The sequence below is a fragment of the Rhipicephalus sanguineus genome, chromosome 3 (genome assembly GCF_013339695.2).
Source record: "Rhipicephalus sanguineus isolate Rsan-2018 chromosome 3, BIME_Rsan_1.4, whole genome shotgun sequence".
In the NCBI taxonomy this organism is placed as follows: domain Eukaryota; kingdom Metazoa; phylum Arthropoda; class Arachnida; order Ixodida; family Ixodidae; genus Rhipicephalus; species Rhipicephalus sanguineus.
In genome coordinates this window covers 153,927,742-153,954,334 of record NC_051178.1, presented here as the reverse complement: position 1 = coordinate 153,954,334, position 26,593 = coordinate 153,927,742, and the positions used below count along the sequence as shown (strand labels likewise).

The 26,593-nt window shown below is 42.6% G+C and overlaps 1 protein-coding gene across 1 annotated transcript; it reads right to left on the bottom strand.

Moving 5' to 3' along the window:
- Positions 1–233: 233 nt before the first annotated feature.
- Positions 234–25,869, bottom strand: LOC119387483 (NBAS subunit of NRZ tethering complex; the record flags this gene model as incomplete). Its single annotated transcript, XM_037654882.2, is given in 21 exon segments — positions 234–568; positions 953–1,081; positions 1,221–1,350; positions 2,164–2,306; positions 2,696–2,782; positions 4,206–4,314; positions 5,072–5,161; positions 6,033–6,181; positions 9,147–9,312; positions 9,626–9,708; positions 10,618–10,731; positions 11,104–11,193; positions 11,941–12,059; positions 12,841–13,088; positions 14,802–14,912; positions 15,633–15,823; positions 19,158–19,313; positions 21,323–21,414; positions 23,867–23,997; positions 24,671–24,803; positions 25,703–25,869. Coding segments are annotated over 18 exon segments (2,445 nt in total). The 3' UTR covers positions 234–265.
- Positions 25,870–26,593: the final 724 nt, after the last annotated feature.

Sequence of the window (26,593 nt, the reverse complement as noted above, 5' to 3'; positions counted from 1 at the left end):
TGAACCTTCTAATTAGAAACATGGCCATTAAGATCTCGCAAGCAAGTAATTTTCAACTCTACCATAAATTAATCTAAAAATGTGGAACACTTTTAGTCGGCACAGGTGATTCTGTGAAATGTTGAACTAGAAAATGTAAGTGTAGCAACAATACGCAAGAATAAGGAACATTGCACCAGAGTTAAATAAAAATAATTGCTGATCACAGCATCAATGTATATTCAATTAAGAACAGTCTATAGCTTCTAGAGAAATGTACAATTCACTAAGGTTCACTGGCCACCCCTCGAAGCCACCGCCTCGCAGCATTCACAGCTGCGTTGAAGGTGCACGCGGCAGGGTGTGTGCGTGATGATTGTAGCAACAGCGTGCCAGCTTCCGCCAGCATATTGGCATCGGTGAGGCTCCTCGTTGCTTCCTCGATGCTGAAGTGCTTTTCTGCGGAGCCCCTGTTAGCGATCAGGTGGTCTACGACTGGTTGATACAGTGGCGTTGACACCACATCAGGAAGCAATCTCAGCTGCAAAATCCTGTTCAGCACAGTCTCGTCATAGTCGCATTCCGAAATCTGAAGAGCAGAAAAATAATGGATTATGAAATTGCAAGAAAATACGAACACTTAGTCATTACATAAACTACATACATGCAAAAGAACAAATGAAGTCTGATGCGCTTCCTGAAATGGAACGTTAGCAGTTTCCGTGCAAAAAAACGCAAAAAACTCTCGAGAAACGTGCGCACGACATTGATCAGCAGCCTGATCAATTTCGTGAAATTTACTGGAGTGAAAGCCAGTAAATGAGCCTGAAAAATAAAAAGTAAAGTCACTGACTATCAATATAAAGTTACCTGCACGATCAGTTCAACAAGCTAAAACAAAACTTCTTTTTCAGTTCAATGTTACTTGTCAATGGGAGTGTCAATGAGAAAAAAAGATGCCCGTTCTTCTCACCTTATCAACATGCCTGAGGAATGCAATTGCATCACCATGGAGCTGCGGATAATCAGTCTGAAGAAATGTTCGAAGTATGTGAATCAGGCTGTTCTTCTTCTCGAATTCACAGAAAATATAACGGCAACACTGCAACAAATAAAGAAATGCAAACAGAGATAAAGAAAGGAGGTTTGAGGAAGGTAATGTTTTTCGAGCAAGGGCAGGTGCACATTACTTGCATAAAATATGGAAAAACACTCTAACAGACTACTTAGCACACACTCACTGCTAAATTGAGGTTACAGTTCTTGATCGCAGTTAAGAACAGGCTTTCGGCTTCATCCAAGCCTGATCCTCCATCACAAACTAAAAGCATATGGCCTATCAGTTGAGTCCAAGGATTCTTTTCTGGATCTCTGAAAAAGAGACGTAAAAGGGAATCGAGAATAAGAATAAGAAAGGATTAACAAGGAATGTTGTTACTAAGCAGCTAAAAACAAAGCAATGCCTTTCTACATATTACCCATTGTCGCTTGTACTAATCAAATGAGAAAATTGCATGGACAGAAAGTTCACACACCCTCAAGTTGCTTTTGTCATGCTTGTAGTATCTGTTGATATAGAGAACTGTCAGACATTAAAAACAATAACTTTAACAAGTGCATTTCCTCTATCCTTATACCCAGCAACCATCCTAAAATAAAAAAGAATATTATAGTGATTTATTTACTAAAGTATTTATTTGTAAGCCAGACCACACATCAGGCCTTAGGCAGGAGAGGGCAAGAAGAATTGTATACATTGCATGGAATGAAAAAAAAAAAACTTTTGGCATGCAAAGCAGTAAAGATGAAAACATTAAAGTGAAACACACATGCATGAACATGAAAAATATTTGCAATACAAGGACACCTGTTGTCACATGCATTCACCGCATACAGATTAATCTCAATTTAATGAAGTTGGTGCAATAAGTAAGCAGTTAATTAGATGGAAATGCTTGACACGTGGTGCATAAAACCTGTACGTACAAATTAATTGCTTTCTAGAAAGGAAATTACCTTTGGGCACCTGACTACATCAGCAGGCAGAGCATTCTGCTTGTAGTACTTTGCTAGAAAAGTTCTTGTATATATTCATTTGAGATATAAATTTTAAGTCGCATTAACAACTAATCATAATAAATCAGCAACACAATAGAAAAAGAAGAGAGAAAGTAGCTTCCATACAATTCTGATGTGGAATCCAGGGGTTCACCACACTGAATGAGCTTTCCAAGGACGACAAAGCCTGACTGTGTGCTGCAGCGTTGAAGGAGTTCATCAAACATGGCCTGCCTCTTGTCACCATCCAGTTCAGTGCATTCGTCAAGCTACAACAAAACATGAAAACACAAAAATGTTTAGTTCACAAGAGAGTACACGAAGGCAGCATGTCGTCTTTCAACCATGTTTACGGCCAGCACATATTCACACAGAAGCGTAGTTTGGTACATCAGAGCGACTAAAATATTTGTGAGATATTGTGAAATGCATGCAAACTCAGGAAGTGATAGCTCGGTGTATTCATTCATTCATTAACTCCTTTAATGACATATGCTCCGCTATCATTGCTTTCTACTGATTCCCCCCCCCCTCCCTTATTCGTATTAAATCAGGAAGTTGTCCTCTGCAAAATCAATTGATCAATCAAATCATATCACATCACTGAGGTTGGGATGAAGGTTTCAAAGGCAGTCTGAAGGAGCATCGCAGCACTCACCTCGTAGTCTGGCCACTCAGACCAAATTAGTGTCTGCACTTGAAGGAGCAGTAGGAGATTCTCATCGTCGGCGTTCAGCGACACATTCTGAAATTTACGCAGCATGCAGTACAAATTACCTCAATATCCTGGTGTGCAAAGCGGAGTTAATGAAACCAATAATTAAATAACTTCAACATTAATGAGCACAATAAAAGCGCATGAAAACTTAGCACAAATTCTTACGCTATTGGAGAGCTATAGAATAACAGGAGAAAATACTAATAAGTTAGCATCACAGAACTATGCATGTGGCACTGAGAAAATTTTTAAAAAGAGAAAAGGAACCAGAGTGATTCATATTCATTAGCAGGCACGACACAGCCAACTAAACAAACAAGGCAAAAAAAAAAAAAACTAAGAGCACCCTTCCATACAGAATGCCTGATGCAGTGCTTGAGAACATGGCTTCGTAATTCTACAGACATCAGCATAAGACAAACTACATTTTGTAAATATCTCAGCTATGATATGATTAAATATCTCATGGCACACAACTTCACCCCACCATTCCCCCCTCTCCTCCCTCTTTACAACCTATCTAGACCATTTGTTCTAAGGTAGCAGCTTCTGGCCTGAAAAAGAAAGTGAAGCTACATGCAAAATGAAAATGTTCTGCCAAGTCTTGTTTTCAAAGTGAGACAAGAGCTCAGGACCAACTGTTACTTGCGACAAACAGCAGGAAGGAGTGCAAACAACAGCCAGAGAGGCATTTAGCTGGTTGTCTCTCTACCGAGCAAAGACTCAATGTGAGTGAAAACACTCAAATATCCAATGATGACCACTGCCCCAAGAAGCTTTGGATGGAAAACTGAACAATCAGACTTTCTGAGCATCAACCAGGTCACTAGGAGCCAATTCGGAGTAACGGATTACCTTCCTCCCATTGGCCCTGTTCTGTATCTTCAATGCAGCATTTGAGTTTTAAATCTGTGATCCTATTACACTACTATGCATGAAGGCCTTGAAGGGAAGGAGACAGAGAAACAATCATGCAATGCTAGCAACTAGACGTGCCATTGTGGAAGCATCGACCAACAATTACATGCACTGTCTGATGTGAGCGTAAATGAAGCAGAATTCAGTCAATTATTGTAGCGGAAGTTACTCATTTGGAATGTTCTTGAGAAATGACAGCAAAAAAAAAAAAAGGGACTATGAGAAAGATTATGGAACTGCTGCTGTACAGCATCTTATACGAGATATTACGGCAATTTCTGAATTCTCTATGTCCTCAATTACATTGTGCACCAAGTACTTCTTTTACAAAAGTCAAAGCAGCTTTTCAACAAAAAAGAAGGACAACGCAAAGGAATGAAGGCACACATATCAATATAACGAGCATAACAGACAATGCAATCTAACAAAAGCAAAAAGAAATGATATAAAGAGACCACAGGAAAAGGAGGAAAGAAGGAAGTTTTAACAGAGCTGCCATTATTAGATAAAAAAATAGGTTAGGAACCAGTACCTTCTCAAGTATCTCGAGCACCTTGAGGCGCACATGAATTGTGACACTACTGTCAAGGCAGAAAGGGCGCAGCAGGTCAAGGACCATGTCACCGACAAACACGTCATCACTGAAAAGAATAAAACGGACACTTACACTCTCCATTGTGAAGACAGCAAGTGGTACAATCCGCACTTGCTTCATATTGCTCAAGTGATATGGTGTAAAACGGTGTGAAATCTTACTCGACTCTCTGTGATCTTTTGAACATGTTAACTAGACGTGCGAGTTGCATTGTAATTGCTTCCCCTATAAAGAATCAATCACTGAACATCTCACTGTAGGTGAGATGCTGTGCAATAAAAATGATAAGTGACTACGAATTGAGTAATATTCACGAAGAAGAAAGCAAGACGAGGCAAGGCAATTAAGCTAGGCAGTGCTTATTTTCAAAATAAATACTCCTGCTTGCGTATAAAGTCTCCTTTCTGTTCTTCAAGTCAGCCTACATTTTAAGATATTAGTTTCTCTTTCTACCATCTACTTTACATTATGCAAGAATGAAAGTTGGCTTAGATTGAAATAGAGTACCACATGAATATGCTGCTACTGGCATCGGGGAAATTAAAAAATATTATATAACTGTCAATGCATATCAGTAACAGCTTCCTGCAAAACAACCGTTTCCATTGATCCTTTCTACAAAGCATCTCTCTTTGTGATGCCCCAGGGCTTAATAGAGGCCCTCTCTGACAAACCAAAGACCAGCAGAAAACATACTTTTGCATCTGTATTGGAGTGCTGTGCAACCTCAAAGCCATTGAACATGTGTTTAATGGAACAACACCCTCGCTGAAACTTTTCATCATGGCCAAGATAACACTTGCCTTTCTTCGAGCACTTGGCGGAGAATACGTTCCAGAACTTCCTCAGGCGTCATCGAGTCGAACACATCGTGCAACTTCTTTTCTGGATTTCTGATGCAAGAAAAGGCACAACACAAACATTTTATTTTTTGAATATTACATTAAAGGGTGCCCTATCACATACATTACAGTTTAGTAAGACACAAAAAACAAGTGAAAAGTTGTGATAAGGCTAAGTGGCTGAGACCACCATCCTCCTAAGAACTTTTCAAGATGTCACTTCTTCAGAGTACTATAGGCAAAAAATTTAGCAACTGTTTGTTTACTTGCCTGTCATAGTGATGACAGGGAAGTAAACGCCATTTGGAGGCTTTTTGAAATGCAAATGAGATGTCTGCATTCCAAAAACCAGCACCAAATACAGAAACATAGAGTTCGGCCATATGGTTAACAGAGAATTACTTGCAGTGCATGGCAATGGGACAAAGTGAAACACAAACATACGTCCAGCACTGTATGCATGTTTGTGTCTTTGCTGCATTGCCATGCACTGCAAGTTCATTGTCAAATAGAGGCTGATCAATCATGTGTTGCCCTACTGTCACACTGATGTGACTCCCTTTGTGTCATGGTGGTTTTGCAGTACGTAAGAAGAAAAAAAAACCAAGCAAGCCAGGGAAGCGAGCCAGGTAGGCACTGTCCCCACTTGCACTATGAACATGCCAGTTGATGCGGCAATGGGTAGTTCAACTAGGTGCTAGCTACGTAAGCCTTCAGCAATGAAGCCATTTTTCTTTACAGCTACAACCAGTCTGAAAGCGTAAATGGCTTTCTTTTTTTATATCTGCCACAGGAGTAAACAGTACATGTGCACTAAATTATATTAATGTTTTTATAGTGTTTCTTCTTCTTGTACAAAGTAACAGGCTTGTGAAATTCCAGAACTGAATTCTCGAGATTTTCCGCGCACATAATCACAAACCTGAGCTGTTCTGAAGCAAGCAAGATGGCATCTGAGTAGATGTCTGTGGGTTGCTTATCCACTGTGTTTGGAGGGCAGCAGGAGAGCAGGGATTGAAGCAGGCCGGGCGTGGTTTCTGACATGGCACAACGAAGCAGCATGGCTTCCAACTGTCACAGAAACAACGATAACAAAGATCTTTAGCATCGTGTTACCACATTACTTGATAACATTAACAATACTGGCTGCTACAACCAGGGTGTCGGAACGAAATGTTTTTCGTTTCGGTTTTAGTTTCGTTCCACCGCGAAAAGTTCCGTTCCGTTTCTGTTCTGGAACGAAAAAAAAAAATGTTCCGTAACGCTTCATAACGGTTTTTTTGCGCAAAAATTTGAAGTTGAGGTAATCGTAAAGAACATTGGATTTGTGATGTAGTGACTTGCCCTCCTCTTTGGAAAGTGGGACAAGGGTAAAACACGTTCTTTAGAGGAGCGGAAACAACTCTACCACGAATTCTTACCAACTTGCACAGAGCAGTATTAATTTCAAAGTCATAGTATTTATTTTCTCAAAAGACAAATACGATTTTTTTAGTAGACTCGGTGCTTTGTGTCAAGGGAGTGAGCACGACCTCAGAAGCAGCACGTCACTGAGTGTACTCTCTGATGTCCGAGACCGCTGTTCTGATAAAAGGATCGCCAGGCCTGCGGGAAACACGCAGCACAGTCACAGCGAAAGCTGGAAGAGCGGACTTTGTAGAGCCCGTTGTAGATTCTCTCGGGGCAACTATAATAAAAGTACACATGCAAGGTACCCACTACGCCATAAATCATCGTAATTTTTCTCAAGTATTGTAGTCCCTACTATGCAATTTTTCGTCATTTTTTTGGAGAAACGTGGTACCCGCTACACATCTGTATAAGTCAGTGCAATTTGTGCTGTAGCTGATGACGATGAGGAATTATGGCTGAGCACTTTGCAGTGGGTGGGAACTTGCAGTGTTGCGGAATGGGAGCCTCCGTACCATTCCAGTTAAATTCCGGGGAATTAGGACTTGCCGCAATTCCATTCCTTTCAATTCCTCGGAATGAAAAAACTTAGCCCATTCCCACTCCGGGAATGGCCGGACAGTTCAATTCCATTCCTGTAATTCCTCAAAGTAGGATAGGCATCTTGATAGTTTTATCGAGTCAAGAATGAACGCCCCATAAAGCTGGTGCCATCAGATGCATTAAGAATTGCAGAAGTACGCAAAACACGTTGCCAAGGTCGAGGGATTGTAGCTTGGTGACATCTCGTGCAGTACAACCACCGTACTAATTCCCATAGGGACATTTCTTCCGCTACCTATAGTATTTGCATGGTCAGCATGTTTTAACGAATGGTGTTGTTTTAATAATGTTTAAGCTTAAATGCGCCAATGCTAAAATGTCGACATAGTGTATTTTTATGCTGAAAAAAGTAGTATTCAAGAAGACTAAGCCGTTTTACCACGCGTCTGGAGCGGTCTTGAATATGGAGAAAACTAAGATTTGGTTAATATGGGGAACAAAACCCTCTTGATTTGCTGGTATTAGTTGGAACAGTGCACCTCCCGGGCACCTTGTGCCTTTGCATCGAATACGGAACACTGGGCCGCACTGCTCGTCAGCGCGCCTCGCAAGCATGGATGTGGTGAGGAGAGCTTTCTGTGTTCGCCTGTGCGCAGGTATGCAGTGTCTTCGTTGTTGCAAAGGTTATTCACGTGTGTCAGGTACTAAACTGCTCGTGAGATAAAGATCAGGCTGTGCATAGAGTATTCGCCACTTTCGTGTGGGGGTATCAATGCGAACAAACGCGCAGGGGTAGTTTGTTTCTCCCTTCAGTACCTGCTGGGATAATGAATTTGTTTGTACACTAACTTATGCCTCTTTTTGTAGTAGGCACGTTGCTTATAAATGTACCATGCTTGTAATCAGCGAAGCCATTTTAAAAATACTGCTTTATTGTTAAATTCGAGGCCCAGACTTACTAATGTTTGAAGTTTGAAAAACAGCACATAGACGAAAACGTGCTCTATTTTCGGAAAAAGATGTAACTCCATTCCCATTCCACTGCGTGAAAAAGGCGCTTAATTCCATTCTCATCCCATTCCTCCAAGCGTTGCCCCCATTCCATTCCGGGGTTGCGAAAATGTGGAATGATTTCAGAGTCATTTCACTTCTGGAGTGGCAACTCCGCAACACTGGTGGGAAGCATTAAACCACACACTTTGTGCTATTAGCATTGTGTGATGACTGGTTGTTATTTTACTTTTCTGCCACGCTATATTACATATGTTAACACGATTCCCCACCCGACATGGCGCCTCAATAGAGTATTTTTGCGAAGGAGTTACAAGCACCAGCGTGGCACTGTGGTGAAAGACCCGACTGCCACGCCGAGGGCGCGGGTTAAAATCCCATCCAACCCTAGAAATATGTTTCTCATTCAATTTTTTTCTTATTTCACGTGATAGCGGTCACGGACACCGGCGGCGGCGGACAACTATGGCCCCAAAATCAGCTGTTGTGATCTCATAACAGCTTTCGCTGTAATAAACTTCAGCGCCGACAATGCCCTCTCCATTTTGCCTGCGTGACAGGCGCGCAAAAGTCCACTTGCGTTAATATAAACATCTCTGGTTGCCACTGTTTTCGTTTTCCGCACAATTTCAACATATCTTTGCTTTGAAATTCCTGCCTGAGGTACGCGCTAGTACTGTGCCCTGAGATATGCTCACATTGCATGAGCTCACTTGTTCCGGATCGCGAAGTTTTCTCATGAACCGAAAAACGATTGAAAAAATTTCGGTTTCACTCCGGAACGAAATAATATATAAAGTTTCGGTTACGTTTTCGTTCCGGCCAAATATATCGTTTTTTTTCGTTTTTCATTTTCGGTTTTCGTTCCATTCCGACACCCTGGCTACAACTGTGCATGTGTGGAGTTTAAAGGCTCCGGTCAATTATCTGGAACAGCTCACATGCATTATGTTACCACCTCTGGTGGCACCTGGAACACATGAGCTTGTGGCCTGTTTACAGGCCACAAGCTCATGTGTTCACGCTAGCAGCAGGCAGACCTATGCATGGCGTTCAATGCACTTCAACTTGCCTTTTGTGGAATGCCCCGTGAAAGCTCAAACTCGGTTGCATAGCTCTGAACCATGGGATTGCTAGGGTCAACAGCTTCATCCAATACTCCATCCGCTATCCTCTGCAAGTGCGACAGGTAGCTCTGGAGGGTTTTCGCGGCATCTTTCCACTCCTCCTCGGATCCACTGAGGTGAGAAATGTGTGGAAGTTAGCTCATAGTGCTAGTGTACATCCTCATCTAAAAAAAAACAACGAAACAAAACACGAAATAACTCTTAGTGGCCGATGTGAACAAATTTGAATGAATCAGAACACATAGTAGTGCTCGCACATTTCTGGGGGAATAAAAATAACTGCACATGGCGTCAGTGCATGTGATACCACCACCACAACGCGACAATATCTGTCATTGTAATCTACTTTTAGAGCATATTTGCAAATGCAGTGCTCAAAAGTCGCACCAGCTGCCATCCAGAGGAACGTGAAACTTTTACTTACATTTTGGGTATTTTCTCGACATGATATTGCTTCGCAAGTTTCAGGCACTGCCTCACCACATCCAGACGTATCCGTCGGCTGACCTGCGTGCAGAAATGCGACTGTAAGCACCAGTTTGGACAAAGTACAGCGAGAGAAAAATCAAGAGCACACAAAAAAAAGCAAAAGGTTCAGTTTTCTAGATCTGCGTATTAATGTTGGGGGAAGGTCAATTTCACACAGCAAAAATTGGCCATCTAAGTTTCCTTAATTTGTGTTTCAGATAGTCATCGTTTTGAGGCCAGACAAGCTTAAGTGGGTGAGGGTATAGAGAGGGTATAGAGAGCTCTCACACACACACATAAAAAGGGTCACACCGCTAACTTAGTACTAGTATAACTAAAACAGTGCATGTATGACAGTTTGTCATTTAACTTGTTGAGATGATTCCAGACAAGTAGTAAACGATAGAGGAAGCTCCTTTGATACTTTCTTAAAGGGACTAAACAACCAGCCTTGCACAGACCACGAATCTAACCTGCATCTTGTACTGCAGAGGATTGCCAATAGTTAAAGGAAAAAGAAACCTAATTAGTATTCAAGCACTCATATCAGGTTAATTGAACATGAAAGTTTACATACAATATTTCATTAATAAATATTCTTTTAAGCATTATATCAGCTGCTCTTGCCTCATAAAGTAGAAAAATTGCTGAAGTTGTACAAGAGTTAATTGTAATAAGTTGTTTCTACATACTAACAACAAACAGCCTTGTATGCGTTACTGCAGACTATTCAATGAACCAACACAAGCCCTTTAAGGCCACTTACATACGCAGTGTGCATCTGCTAAGAGTTTCCGCACTATTTAGGTCAATGATACTAAAGGACGACACAACCTTTCAATGCCATGGCCACTGAAAGAGATCCCTCAAAAACTATGAAAGCCCACTTTTGTTTGTGCTGTGATGGATTGCGCGTTTAACACATGCTGAATGAAAGCATGGACTTACACGTTCGAGCGACACCTTGTCAAATGCGACTGATTCTGCAAACGTCACAAGATCTGATGGAGAGAGGTTCTCAAGGTAGCCACGGCACTTGTCAAAGTGCTTAGTCCACTCAGTCTGAAATGTGAACAAGAAAGAATCATAAGAAAAGGTTTTGACCCCCCCCCCCCCCCCAAGAAAAAAAGAAGTCATACCTGCGCAAGTTTTTGACACAGTGCGAGCATTCTTTGTCAAACTTCAAGTACTTAATCGTGACAAATACAAACAGCTGCATGAGCCACTATGATGTGCTTGATTGATCAATGACTTAATTGATTTAGTGATCAATCCATCGATTCATCCACTGACTGATAACCTCTTTTCATTCTGAAGAAAAATCAGTGCAATAAGGGATAGGTCTATACCATTACCTAGGACATGAGGATATCAAACTTAAGCTACGCATCCCTAAAGTTAATGAGTGCGTTATTCAGATTAGTACTAAATTACCGTTGTTAGCACTGTTTCTCCTCCCTTCGACAGGAAGAGCTTGGTGGCCCATGCACAATAAATGGACGAGGACGTCAGATGGCTCCCATCCTGAAAAAAAAACAGAAATGAAAGATATTGCTGTTGTAACAAATCTTTTGCCAGCACTTGACTAGTCTTAAAGCCAGACCCCCATGCAGCTATTCTGCATTAGGATAGCAAGTGAGTGCCTTTTTTGCAGTTTATATAAATACATACAGAATCATAGCCACAAGCTGTCTCAGCAATTATGCTAGCATCACTATCCTATTATGCCACTTTGCTACATAAGGCAAGAAGCAGAATAGGAGAGAATGTTGAACTTCAATAGCTGTTATTCCAGGCTCAAAACGACACACATACTGAAACTGGTTGTTTAAGGTCGGTGTGCCAGTAGTAAGCAGCTGCCACCACGTTCATGCAGGGTTTTACTAATATGTAAAAGCACACAAGGTGTGATAAGGCACCACAAATATCATTGGCTGTGACGTTTCTGTGGATTGAAAAAAACCGCTTTTGCTTTTTGCTCGTTGTTAAAACCTTAGAGACTCAAATATTTGCTTCACTATGACATGGGTGATGCATTATTCACACTGCACACTACTGCTCATAAAGAAAATGCAGTACTGTTGTGGGTCCTTTGTTTTGTCAAGAATTTTTCTCTCTCTAAACAGAATGAGTTCGGTATTTCAGCACGTAGGAAAAGAGGAAGGAAGGAAGGGCCATTCACTTTCACAACACTACAAGTATTAAAACTTGTATAGAGATTTCAGCTACTGAGGTTGCTAAATAATGAGTATAATACAGCAAGATACTCACATGGCAGGGAATGCTGGGAGCCAATTCTGAAATGGCCTCAACTGTGTCTTTGTTCACAAATGGACTCAACACGGCAAGAGGTGAATGACCTGGTTCGAGTAAGGCTTTGTAGTCGATTTCTGAAAAGCCACACGACGAGACAAATGGTGTTGGCTTAAAGGGGAAGTTAGAGCGGTCAGTCCTCTTTCATAACCAAACTGCAAAAACGTTCCGATCTGGTGCTGGGAAAATATGAATCCGTGCCTGTGTCAGTGCTCGCAGTTGCACACGATCAACACGCATGATATGGTACAATCTGGTATGGTTACCTGCAGAACTTGCCCGATTTTGCGCAGTCGTGCAAAGGGAGCTAATGAGCATCACTGTGTCTACAAGTACGGTAAATTTTCTCAAGGTTCCAATGCATGAGCTGTGTCACCCTGCGTACAACTGTCAAAATACTGCTTTAATCCTTAAATCAATCTACTTTTATTTCGAAAATACCCCTAAAGGCCCTCGTCGAGGGTATTATACATGGGAAGGGGTGAATATAACTATGATATATATCTAGCACAATAAGTGGTAACTACTAGGAAAGCAATCACTCGTACAATAAGTGATTAGCAATAAGTAAGCAAGTAAACTAGTAAAGGTAATCTAAATTGGAAAAATATGTAATAAAAGAGCAAAAGAAAATATAAATAAAGAACGTGTTGCAATGAGCACGGAAACCCTGGCAATAATTTGAGTGGCTGTGAAGGCCTGTATCTTTCATCCCCTGTGCTCTGTGAAAGCAGGTCAGTTCTTGTTACATCTGTTAAACATGCATTGAAGACCCTAAAACAATGTAACAAACTTTTAATGACTAGGTACTTATTTTGAAGAAAGAAAGAAGGGGTGAACTTATATTAGCCGACGTACGAGGGCATGCTGACCCAAGCCTCTCCAGGAGCTTGAGGTGGTCGGACGGCCTGAGACCCAAGTCGTCGGTGTACGTTTGGCCACACTTCTCAAGCAGCTTGTAGAAAAACCTCATGACTCCGTGGTCGGATCCATCGAGGGATGGGTAGATTCTAGTGAGCAGCTTTTCCCTGAGAGACTCCGGATTGGAAACTAGGACCTCCAGCATGCCGCCAGTGAGAAGACGCTGTTCGATATCAGCCATGCCACTGCACAGAAGAAGTTCTGTCACACTGCTGCGGAAAACGCCCATGAAACGCTCGACCCAACAGGACGGTAAAACTATATATGTCTCAGTAAAAGATGGGAGCAAGTCATACGTACAATGAAGTGAGAACAATGCAGTTTGTTTACCTTTACCTTTACTGACAGCTACATTAAGTCTAAATTATGTTTAAGTATAATGCCTGATGCTTGAAGCAAAGTGCCAGGATTACATGATACTAGTACGCCAGCATTCTACTTCACAGGATTGCCGACTTTAATTTAACTGAACTTTCCAGGTGTTCGTTATTATTTCTTAAACACTGAAAGTGTTGCTGCTAACTATACGACAGGGGTGTGCAAATATTTGAGTTTCGAATTTTAATCAAATGATACCTAATCAAATAATTCGATTCGACTTCCAAATTCTTAGCACTCGTACTTACAAATAATTCAAAACGAAGAAATAGTGCATGTAACCTGCATAAAAGGTGGCTTCACTGCAGGGTGCGGCCGCTATGCCATGAAACCATCTATTCAGGGGAAATTCCCTGAAGATATGGTAAACTGGAAACGCGCTTGTCCTGTCTAAATCTCTTTCTTTTGTCTCCGTTTTTAAGTGCTACTCATTTTAAGACAGTAAGAAGCATTTGACTACTCAACACTGGAAAAAAGAAAAAGGAAATCGGGAAATGAGAGATGCATGCCAATACGGCTCTACATAGATTGGAGGATGCACTTATACAGGTAAAACTGGGTTCTCACCAGTAAATTTTACGAGGTGGCGTTTCAGGTCGTGGGGGGCGTGCACTGCCTCATGCTCCATAGATGTAATGAAAATAAGGTGCGTCTGAAATTTTGAATGATGATACTCTTTGGCATCCAGTTTTTCTGACTTTCTGTACGTTATGCTCTGATTGCAGATCTGAAACACAATTATTTGAAGCCACAACCGGTGCTATTTTGATCTTCTTTTGGCCTTAAGCCAGCGTTCTCCTGTGCAAATAGGTTCGCTGCCGTAGTGGGTCCCAAAAGTTAAGTTTTACTGCAGTGCAGAAGCGCTACGCACTGAAGCATACCAAGACTTGGAAGAGGTCACTGTCATGGGACACAATTATGCATGAGAGTGTGCACCGCGTACAGTCAGTAAAATATTGTTAAAATGTACCCGTTTTTAACGTATTAATTGTTAAAACGCAGTTGCAATGAATCCTCGACGTAGCCTACATAAAGCCCAATGTTTTCGCTGCCTGCGGTGTAGTGGCTTGTCGTGTGCTGTATTTACCGGTTAGTGCGTTTGGCGATCACTTTTACTTGCGCAAAGGAGAAGCAAAAAAGCACGCATTAGTTTTTTCGCATGATTTCACGGCCCTTACGGAGTACGAAAAATCGGATGTCGACTGTACCCGGGGCCGACAGAAAGCTGTCCTCGAGTACTGCAAATTCTGAGTGGTGGGCAGTGGTGGACGCATAATCAGAGAGTTGGACGGTCGGCTGGAGTGGTGGGCGGCAAAACCACTGCTGCCCACTATGGAGAGCGGGCCAGAAGACAAGTTATGTTGTGTTAAGAAATCTTGTGATGCTAAACAAGCTACAGCGCTGTTCATAGGGACATACTGCTTAGTGATCGCTGCTGAGGTAGTACTTAAGTAAGGTTCACTAAACGTACAAGACATGTACAGAAGCCTAATGTCGGAAAGATTAAATAAAAAACTCACCAGCCCTCAGAAAATAAGAATTCCAAATGGCACATATAAACGTCCCAGACGGGAATGTCATAGCTCCTTGCCAAGGAGACAGCCGCATGCAAGGCCTCCTGGTCCAGTGTGCTGGGTATAAGAAAACAACAGAAGGCATCACTAATAAAGTACAGCAGGAAACCACAGCCCACAAGTCTACAATGCAGGTCTTTTGAGAAGCTTAAAAGACCTTCTACATTTCCAATAACAGTAATGAGAAAAATGAGAGAAATATACTGTATGCCCAAATGTGACTTTTAAATGCATGTAAATAAGTGCTGAAAACAAATATACATTTACAAATATGCAAGAAACAATTAATGAAACAAACCATGAAAGAAAGAAAGGTGTCAACGTTACACAAGTAAATGTGCTTACATAGGACAAAGTAGGTGAAACCTCTTTTTGTACAAGCTGTGGAGACTACAGCAACAATCGTGTGTGTGTGTCATTAGAAGTCCTCCCAGCTCGTTACGTTCCGAGGTTGACTAACAAGATATGGTCTCTTTGCACACACTTTACAGCTGCTAGAAGCAATGCTTGAGTCCTTTGCCCACCACATGTAGCAGTTACTAGACATAAAACATGTGTAAAAAATCAAATCGACCAAACCCAGCTCTCAATAGCAAATGCAGAGTTTGTTCGCAGTGCCTGAGGTGACTATCCCGAACTGTTACCACAAGTACAAACAAAGGTCGACACTTGAGTGTTCTTACCGATAGCCTGTCAGAGCTGCACTGCAGCAATTTTACTCTACTATAAGATTGCCCAGAATGAGAACACAGTGGATGACAGGAAAATGTCACTTACAGAGCCATCCCGAGAATCGTTTCTGCCTTGTAGCGATTGTCCTCGGTGAAACGCTCCACATCAATGCTTCCACCCTGCTTTTTTAGCAGCTCGGCCTGAGCCAAGTCGGCCTGCATCTTGCAGAACTTGGAGGCGAGCTTTGCACAAACAAGCGCATCATCGGTAAGTGCATCTTGGTTCTTGCTCGATACCTACAGGAAAAGAGTGAATGAATGTTGCAATCGTTATGCAGAGTTGATGAATGTTACTTCTCAGCATTGTCGTTACAGTGCAACTATAATTCATCCTTATTAATACTAACATCTGCCATTATAGTGCAATACACATATGTATATGATTATCACTGCCATGGGTAAAAAAAATTGTGGCAATATCTTATATGCAAACCTAACTTCCTAATTTCCTGTGATTTGATAATTAATCCAACGACTCTGAAGCCAATTCAAGAATGTAACAGTGCATGCTTCTGTTTACAAAAGTAGCAAGGTACACTGCTGATACACAACGATGTGCTTTAGGTGTTCTTTCACAAAGGTTTTCTTTTATACAAATCCTTGAGTTGGCATGCTGACAAGATTTTTAGAGGTAGCATCATAATAGTCTATGCAAAATATCTAGCTTATGAGGCTTTGCTGTTACCTGCTCTTCATTTATGCCACAATAAAATACAGAATAAGCCAACGAACCAACAACTTAATAAATACAGTCGAGCCCGACTATATCGAACCCGTTTATATCAAATTATCCCGTATATCGAACAATTTCTAAACACGGTAAATTTACATTGAGAATATATAGCAAAGGTTACTGTTACATCGAACGAAAATGGCAACGACAACCGATATATCAAACTCCATGTGCCTCAAAAGTGCCCCAGTAAGTTGGCTTTCCCTCGCGGTGGCGGGGAAAACTGCCGGCGCCACCCTAGAAAAAGTGGTTTAGACCCGGTTGTGCACGGGCGAACACCCCCCTGCAAGAAATGATCCTGGCCCGCTCGCAGCGCTTACAGCCAATCAGAGGCCGTCGTGCTTTCTCCGAGGTACAGAGGCGGTAGAAGTGAGCGCCATTTTTTCTTTCTTTATGCTTGTGTGCCTGCTGCTGCCTGTTTTCCTCGAGTCCTCATTCAGCGTGGTCCGTGCTGGTGGTGTTGCCTGTTGGTGCTCTGTGAACCTTCGTGTCGGCAAGCTTAAGATCGACTTGCTCGGAGCTCTTTCTATGTTGAGTAGATCGTGAGCAGATGTCACGAAGGAGACGATCCAGAACTGCTTTAGGCGTGCCGGCTTCCGCATGCGTGGTGATGACACCCCAAATTCCGATGACAGCACTGAAAACACGGCAGGTGTTTCCGCCGAAGTTTGGAGCGAGCTGGCAGAGTTCCCGGGAGCTATCGACGGATCGACATTCGACGAGTTCGTCAGTGCGGACGATGATGTCGCCATCATGGGTGAGCTACAAGATGAGGACTACGTTGCAGACGTCGTGCTGACCACGAGCCAAAGCGACAACAATAAGGAAATTGACGATGGCCCATTGCCTACATCCTCCGAAGTGATTAGTGCACTTGCGTTGGTCCGGCGCTATTGCGTGAATGTGGAAGGTTGCAGCCTCAGCTGCTCCGACTCGTTCGACAACGTGGAGGTGTGTGTGCTGTCGCAGGCAGCGAAGTCGTTGACACAGAAGAAAATCCAGGACTATTTTGTTCCAAAGTAGGGCACGCAAGTAAGCCACCATATTAATAAAGTACTTTTCTTATTGTTACGTGCCTTTGTGTCAAAATCCTATAGCGAGCCTATATCGAATTATGCCATATATCGAACTAATAAACGTTTTTTGGCGAGTTCGATATACCCGGGTTCGACTGTATAAAACTTGTACGTCAACATGACTCCAGTGCGCTGAAATGTCCTACAGAGGTTTGCTACACACCGGCCACAATTACCTTTTATCTAGGGGTGTGCGAATATTCGAAATTTCGAATATTTTTCGAATAGTGTTTGCTATTCGATTCGATTCGCACTGAAATTTTACTATTCGAACTATTCGAACTTCCCAAAGACAAATGCAGTCAACGTCCGGTTGAAAGTTACCCCTTCAGATTTTCAATATGCTTCACGTCATTACACTGTCGTATTGCGGCAAAGCTGCCTTTCAAGCTCCGTTACGGTCGGACTTAGGCAAGAGACAACGTCCGATTGGAAGTGGTCCCTAGATTTTCAATATGCTTCACCTCCTCACACCCCCGTATTGCGGCAAAGCTGCCTTTCAAGGTCCGTTGCGGTCGAACTTAGCCAAGAGACAGTCAACGTCCGTTTGGAAGTGGTCCCTAGATTTTCAATATGCTTCACCTCCTCACACCCCCGTATTGCGGCAAAGCTGCCTTTCAAGGTCCGTTGCGGTCGAACTTTGCAAAGACGCAATGTCCATTTGGAAGTGGTCGGTAGATTTTCAATATGCTTCACCTCATCACACCTCGGTATTGCGGCAAAGCGGCCTTTCAAGCTCCGCTACGGTCGCAAATGTATTAACTCAATAAAACCCTGGTTCCAATATGGAGATGAAAGATGTGGCAGAGTTGGGGGCTCAATTAATGCTGTTTTGGACCTGAAATTTGGGCAGGAAGTCTGAAAAATCGGACGCCGAAGCTTTTTAGCATCCAAAATTTCATATGTTCTTATATATCGACGTCTACGAGGCAGATTTGGAACTCCGGACTTGAAGGGAGCACACCCTTGTCTGCCACATCAGTTGGCCTTCCACAGAAGTTGAAAGAGAAGGAGAGGCTGAGGAAATGGCATCTCTGCCTATCACGTGTAAAGTGTTGTCGGCAACACTTTGGTTGCACCAAATCATGTACATAAATACAATTCGGCCTCTACATTGCCTCATTCTTGATAAGAAAGACAACTATGAAATATGACCCCACCAGCGCTTCATCAACCTCGCGAAAAGAAACACTTTTCATGTTGCTATCTCACAAGAACATACTTAGGGATTCACTGCAACTTCTTCTGTAATTTCACTTCGAATTATTCGAAAAATGTTTGAGAAATATTCGAAAATTATTCGAAATTATTCGATTCGATTCGCACTCAATCTTTATTATTCGAATTCGCTTCGCACCCAAAATTTTGCTATTCGCACAGCTCTACTTTTATCCCATTCAGGCAGTGCGCAGGCCACTCATACTTTGGGGGTGAGAGGTGCAGCATTGTGCACAGCCCGTGATGCACATGTCAGACGCTGCTTTGTATACACGTGACACTATCCCCACAAACCGTAAGAACGACTGGCTTTCGATGTATCACTTCTGAGATTGCTTAAAAACTGGGTTCCATATGCTCCTTTAATCCTATTCGGGGACAATAATTAATGCATGCATCACTTGGCGTATAAGGTAACACTCCGTGGGAATAATGAGCATCCTGCTTGCGAATTGTCTTAGGCGAATGCATAAGGAACACTGTGAGTCTCAGGTAATGCTGTTTCATCAAACACAAAATAAATGTGTGGAGCCACACGGCTCACCTCTTGCACCACCTGCTGGGCGTCAAGCGAAATCATCCGATCTGTGCCAGCCGGATCAAGGGTGACGAGGACCAAGAGAGAGAAGAAGTAGGAAGCGACGCTTAACACTAGCGGTGTGCTCGGCAAGTTGAGGAAGAACTCTTCCACCTGGTCCAGCTGAAAAATACAGAATGTCGCGTAATAAGTACATATAACACCACAATAGGCAGGGACAGTACCATGGTGTTACAAAGAGCAGGATTTATATCAAATCGTGCATCGCCCAATTTGGCACCTGTGCCGCTGGTTGATCAGGCCTTAAAGGGACACTAAGGGCAAATAACAATTTATGTCAGAGTGAAAGCTCAATGTATGACAACTTCTAAAACGGCAATATTATCAACAGCAGTGCCCTACTTCCTGAGAAATTAAGCTAAATGTATTACATGATGAGCGCCACGAGCGGGACATTTTCGAAGTGATCCCGATGACGTATGAGAGTCTGCCTACAATAAATCACTAGTAATCAAACTAGCAGCAATAAAAAAAGAACCTTCCGTGCATCAAAAGACGTAATAAAATGCTGTTTGTTCGTTTCCATTTGATTCATGGAAAAAAGAACCTCTGTGGCGTTGCCATGAGGAACGGCGCGCGTGGTTCAAAGGTTCCGTTTTCGGCAAACTGCGCTTCGCCCGGCGCCCTGCTTCGCTCACACGGTTGCATCTCAGTGGTAGTTTCGGGATCGCGTACTGCCGTGTGTGTTTTGCGCGCTCCTGAAAGTCGCTCTGACAGAAAGTTCGACGAAATGCTGCATGCAACGGCGCCGGCACTACGAGCCCTCAGCAGCATACCGCGTTCATCGGGGCTCAAGTCACTGAATTGGAGCCCAGCGTCGCGAGCCAACGTCTCGTTGTCAAGTTCTCTGTCCACATCCATTGCGGCGATTTCGGCAAGCTTCGATGGCCGTTGTTGCTGCTGTGGGTCCCACTACTTTCACTCTGCTGCTACTAGTGTCGGTGGCCGCGCAGTAAAGGCGGGCAACGTTGGGCACGGCAGCAGTGACGTATGAAAGTCGAATTTCAGGCGGGTGATTTGAAGTGCGCTAACGCGATGCGGACCACTAAAACGTGATTTTATTTCAAAATGAGCACTTCCTTGGCATAAGTGTAGCACTACAAGGTTTCTGGACCGCTATTTCAACAATCAACGTCGACTTAATATTTGCCTTTAGTGTCCCTTTAAAGGCACAAGGTCTCGGTACGGGCTAGTTGGTGTTCCATTTCGTTGCTCTCTGTCTTGTGTCTTACCTTCCGCTGTGATCACAACTTAAAGGGACACTAAAGTGAAACAATAAATCAGTTTAGACTGATAAATTATACTCTGAAAACTAATTTCACAACCATGGGTTTTTATTCGTATATGAGAAAACCAATGTCAAAAGTTCTACCTATAATTTCCCGCCAAAATCTCTGATGGTGACGTCACAGATTTCCAAGTGTTTTTTCGTATTTTGGCCCCATGTTGCCTCAACGAAATTTCCTGAAACTTGGTATGGTAAGTGTGTGGCTCCCTCAGAAGACAATGTGCTTCATTTTCATCGATTAGAAACTATGTATATGCTAGTAAACTCCTGTCAAAATCTATGACGTCACAATGACTAGTGCGTTAACTTCAAGATGGCGTCACCACCCAACTTTTCTTTTTGCGCGTTTTCTCGCTTACCAAGCGTCTTCTCGCAGCAAGCGTGGTGTTTTTGGTATTGTGAAAGAGTAATTTACTAATACGAGAAAAATCGCTTTTCCCTTTTAAAGTATGCAAAGCTTGCCAAGTACTTGCCATTAACATGTCTTTTTTTAATTTTTAGTGCAGATTCTACAATTATAACATACGCAGGGACACGAAAGGCACAAGTGGTCCACTGTACTGACATTGCTTTCTGCTTAAATGTTGTTTTAGACTACTGAAACAGCTTTTGTCTACTGTTCTCCGTGCATATGCTAAAGAATCCCAGATGGACATAATTAATCCAGCTTCCCTCACCATGGTGTCTGTCATAATTTGGGTGTTCCTTTGGGACATTAAAAACAATAATTCTTAGAGAGTGAATGCTGAAAAGTAGCAAAAGTTGTGCGCTGATGAAATTTATAGCTAAGCAGACTGACACGTTGCTAATAAAATGCACTCACATGTTGGATACCGAACAGGCAGCACATCGCCAGAAGGGTGTCGTCCGGCAAAATGCCCTTGGCCAAACCGAGCAGGATGGAGCTGCGGCTCTCTGCAACACAGATGAATGATAGGACAATGCTGCATTGATGTAACAAGCATTGAGGTTAAGCAGCAATCAGCACAGACTAAGAAGTAGGCAAGTAAAAAATGACAACGCATAGTCTAAATTTTTTTTAAATGCTGACCACTGATCACTGTATCCTTTTTATAACAGGTACCTTCAGGACTACAAAACTACAGAACAGGTGCAGTGAATGCAGATCGCAACAGGTAAAGAAGGTATCCGATTGCCCTTTTCCTCTTTCTGTTTCAGGTTGTTCAACAGTGTAATATCATACTTTGCTAAAAAAAAAAAAAAACTGCAAGACTTCTACATTTAAGCTTTTTAAAACCTTAGATTTCCACTTTTGCCATGGTGTTAGAGGTTATTATTTCCTCTTGTACTAATTATAAGCTTTCCACCTGATACAACCTTGAAGTCTAAATTGTGAAGCAATGTGACGGCACAAGTAGACAGTAAATGATTCACTGTATATACTCGAATCTAAGCCGATGTTTTTTTCGAAAAAACGATGTGCGAAAGTGGGGGGGTCGGCTTAGATTCGAGTACCATGATTTGGCCGCTGCTGCCACATGCCTGAAGGCCCAGCCGCGCTAGCGGCATTACGGCTCTCAATGTGCCGATCTCAAGGTACCGGTTTTGCATGCCGGAGGCGCATTTTCGCGACATTCTACGGTAGCTGCACGGTAACGAGGCCGCTCAGGCCTGTTCAGCGGGAGAATAGTGGTTCCTATCACTTGGCGATCGCATGGCGGATGGCGCGGAGTTGGTCAATGGTCATTCTTTTGAAAGCGATCGTGCAGTGTAGTTGTGCCTCTTGCTCGCGAAGCGCCTGTGTCAATTGTGCTTCAGATTCGATGGCACCAACCAAGCGGTGCCACTACAGCGCGGCGTTTAAGCGGAAGGTCGTGTTACATGTGGAAAAGACATCGAACCTACGAGCGCAGCAAGAGTTCGGCGTGCACGAAAAGAATGTGCGACGATGGCGAAAACAATGTGCGGAACTCTTCGGTTGTCGGCTCGGTTCGGTCGACGACGACGATGAATAAACTTATGTACTACATGCCTACGGAGTGTGCGCTTGCGTAAGAAAAAGGGCATGCCTACGGAGTGTGCGCTTGAGTAAGAATAAAGGCTGTGTTTTCTACCAATAAAATGGTGTTCTCTTTTTTTTTTCATTCGGCCTACATTCGAGGAAAGTTTTTTTTTTTTCAGGCCTTGCCAATTTCGGGGGTCGGCCTAGATTCGAGCAAATACGGTAGTTCTGCAGGAATTGTTAACATACATGGTCTGTCCCAAAAGTTCCCGGAATTTTTTTGGTAGCAAGCAACACAGCTTGGCGGGGCAGCGCTTTGGGCAGATAAGTTAGAGGAGGATATAAGCTTCAAAACGAGTCTGGTTTCGGTTGCCTGCAGGCAGTTGTTGTTGGCAGGTCATGCTTTGCACAGAGGTATCTACTGCACCCTCATCGAGAAAAAAAAAATGGACCAGTTTTTGGATAGCATTATGCAATCAAGTTTCGTGTGAAACTGGGTAAAAACGGGGCGGAGATGTTCGAAATGCTTCAGAAAGCATACGGTGACGACGCAGTGAAACAAAGCCAAACTTTTATGTGGCACAAGAGGTTCCAGGAAGGTCAGGAGTCTGTCAACGATGACGACCACTCGGGACGCCCGTCGAAACCAAAAACGAACGACTCGGTGCCAAAAGTGCTCCAAGTTTTGGACAAGGACTGGCGATTAAGTGTTCAGATGATCGCAGAGGAGTGTGAAATACTCAAAACTATTGTTCATTGTGTTTTGATGGAGGATGTTCAAAGGAGGAAAGTCTGCGCGAAAAGCATGCCAGAAGTCCTGACGAACGAGATGAAGGAGGAGCCAAATTGCACTCATTGGCTCCGTGTTGCTGGCCAAAATGGGTGTGGCAGTGCTGCCCCAGCCGCCGTACAGCCTCGATTTGATACCACCGGACTTCTTTTTGTTCCCAATGATCAAAAGAACCTTGAAAGGAACTCTGCATGGGATGATGGAGACGGTAAAAGCATCTGCGATGACCTCACCCAAGGAGGTTCCTGTTGACGGCTTCCAGGGTGCCTTCAATGATTGGGTGAAGCGTTGGCGATGGCGCATCAAAGCAGGGGGAGAGTACTTTGAAAAATTCTGAAGAGATTGTAAATTAATACTGAATAAATTATTTATAACAAAAAAATTCCGGGAACTTTTGAGACAGACCATGCATATTGGTAAAAAGGCACTGAGCATTCTTTGTTCAGTTCTTATCTTTCTGAATTAGTCTGTGAAAATTGAACTCTACATCATCACTACAGTACACTATGAGTGGTTTTCCTCCTTCACCTCAAAGCTATGTGACAGCACGACATCTAAAATGACGAGAGAGAAGAAAGAAGCAGCATAAGGTATAAACTAAGACCAATGCTCACCGTATGAGCACTGCGCTGAAGGTGATTGTCATCAATGGCCTCTGCTATCATGGACGCCCTGAGAACGTTGAAGAGTCAACTAGCACAGGACTCAAGTTGGGGCTGTCCCATTTCTCACAGGATGGACTGCACTGTGAAAGACAACATGTGAGACGATGAACACCGTGTGTACAATGCTGCACCTAGCAAGAGAATGCTGACACTGACTAGATGACATAATGGGATACACTCAAAAATTAAACTGACAAGCTTATAATGCAATGCATTGCTATGTGGCAAGGCATGCAAAATGTACTGTGGTGAAGTGTGCAGAGTGCATTGTGGTGAAGCATGCCATGATCAAGAAAAGGAGAGAGTCACGGGGCCGAGCATGTTTTCCTTATTCACGCATGCTTGCGCCATCAAAATACACTTGCCTCCTTATCAATCTTGGTACACTTTACCACAATGCATTGTGTACGCTACTCTGCAGTACACTTTGCAAGCTTCAGCACACAGCACTAGAGTATAACAACAAAGCTATATCAAGCAATTTATGTAAGCTTCACTTTATTGCACCTTTATACTATTGAGAAACTCACTTACAAAAATCGAAAATAAGCTATGCATGGTCTTGCTGATATGAGGTAGATTGTACATTGAGGGATTAGCAGAAGGAAAAGAATTCTCGATAATGCTAGGATGCAACAAAAAGTGATATCAAAACAAAGTTTAAAAATAGCTCACTACCGCTTGAAAAGATGCGACTGAGAAAGCACAAACACCAGCCAAAGTACTTCGTCATTTTATGCCAAACTGCCGTACCTTGCTCACATAAGCGTCTCTGAAAACAGACTGGTAAAAGTGCGGGACAGCAAACTGCTTGAGTTCCGTGTTGGAGCGGACCATGGATGCAGTCCTCTGAACTGGCTTCTGGCGCTTGACGTTTGTGAGATTCCTGCATGGCAGCGTTTTGTCAAAAACATTACGCAAAGGATGGAAAAGCAAACAAAGCATTGCGTGGGTAAGAAAAACAAAAAGGCGCCACCAGTTCAGACATCAAAAATTACATAAAAAACACAAATGAACAGAATGACGCATGTCAGTTATTTGCAAAAATTCGCAGACAACAACACAGTGCAAGTAAAATTATGACCATGCACATTTGACGTATGTTAATTTTTAGAGGGTGTAAGTTATGGAGATACTGAATAGTTATTCACTGTTCACAAACATATTTTTTATTTGGTGTTGTAATTATTTTGGAATCAAATATTCGTGAGATCGTTCTGTGGACAAAGGAGAGAATTCACAAAGCTTCTTGTTAACAAGAAGTGTTTGTAAATAGACAGCTGCCTTAGCGAATACATATTATATTTAAACAAAGGTTATTACAACGTATTGCAGTCCAATGTGCAATGAAAATCCATGTATTAGGAAAGAGCACAACTGAAGAAAAACAGTCACTTTCTAAGTACACAAAGTCAAATATTCATTCTGATTCTCTTGTCCATAATTACTATGAACAGGTATCATAATGATTCCCGTTTTTCTTTATTCTCTTTCGTGTATCTGTGTGCGTATGACACTGCTAAGATAATGCAAGACATTGGAGTATTTATTTTAAGAAGAGGTTCCAGAATGTCAGAATCAATATTTTGTTCATTTGGAGTCTTTTATCTCAATTATGCAATTTACTAAACTATGGCTTAACATCTCAGTCCAGTGCATGTACTGCCCCGTGAATACAGACCAAGCTTTTCACTGATCTATCCAGAAATCAGAGGAGAATACCAGGGAAACAATTCACGCAAAGCAATCAGTAATCTAATGTTGCCAGCTGGCGACAACTCGCACCTGACAGTGCTTTTCCAGAAGTCAGTGCTGCCCAGGGTTGTCAGCATGGAGCGAGTTTTTCCCGCCGTGAAGCCTACGAAGCCCCAGGAGTTTTCTTGGCTCCCGTCTGATTTCACGGAGCCTCCAGAGCCCCACGAGGACACCACCTTGTTTTCAGGTAGCTGTGCCTTTTTTACAACACAAAAATGGGAATTAAACAAGCCAAGGAATATTTTTTTTCCAATGAAGCCTGACTGATACAATAGTACTCAAGCTTCTGCTAGAAATGTCAGTCAAGCCAGCTTTATCACTGTCACAGTACTTGTTGCAACAAAAGCATAACCATTGGGAAACAAATAGCATTGAAAACAAGACTAGATGACAATAACAACAAAAGATCTATTCAGACAATATGGCTTTTATATACTCAGAGGAGAAGTTAAAAGAGTGTGGTCTTTGTGATTCTTGTTATTTCTCTGCTAACCCTCTAGGGGTATAAAACCACTTTGCACAAGTTAAACCTTTCAGTTGCAGTCAGTGCATCACACTGAGTTCCTTTCCCTTCTTCCTGTTAGCAGCAATTTTTCTGCCCAGTCATCTACCACCGTGATCATTGCCCTAAACCGCACCAAAACACACAACGACCTTGAGTTAGCAAAACCTAGAATGAACCAGAGATAGTGTGTTTTATATGCAGCGCTACACTCGACGCCAGGACAATTAATGTACCTAGGGTTCTGCAGCTCTGATCAATTGCTTTACCAAAATGTGTCATAAACTTCATTTCACTCTTATACTCACAAAGATACATGTTAAAATACAGTTAATTTCTTTGTGACTATTGAAAAGTGCAAAATCCCCACCAAGAGCCAAGGTTTGTTACTGCACAAGAAATTCTTGCCTACTAAAGAA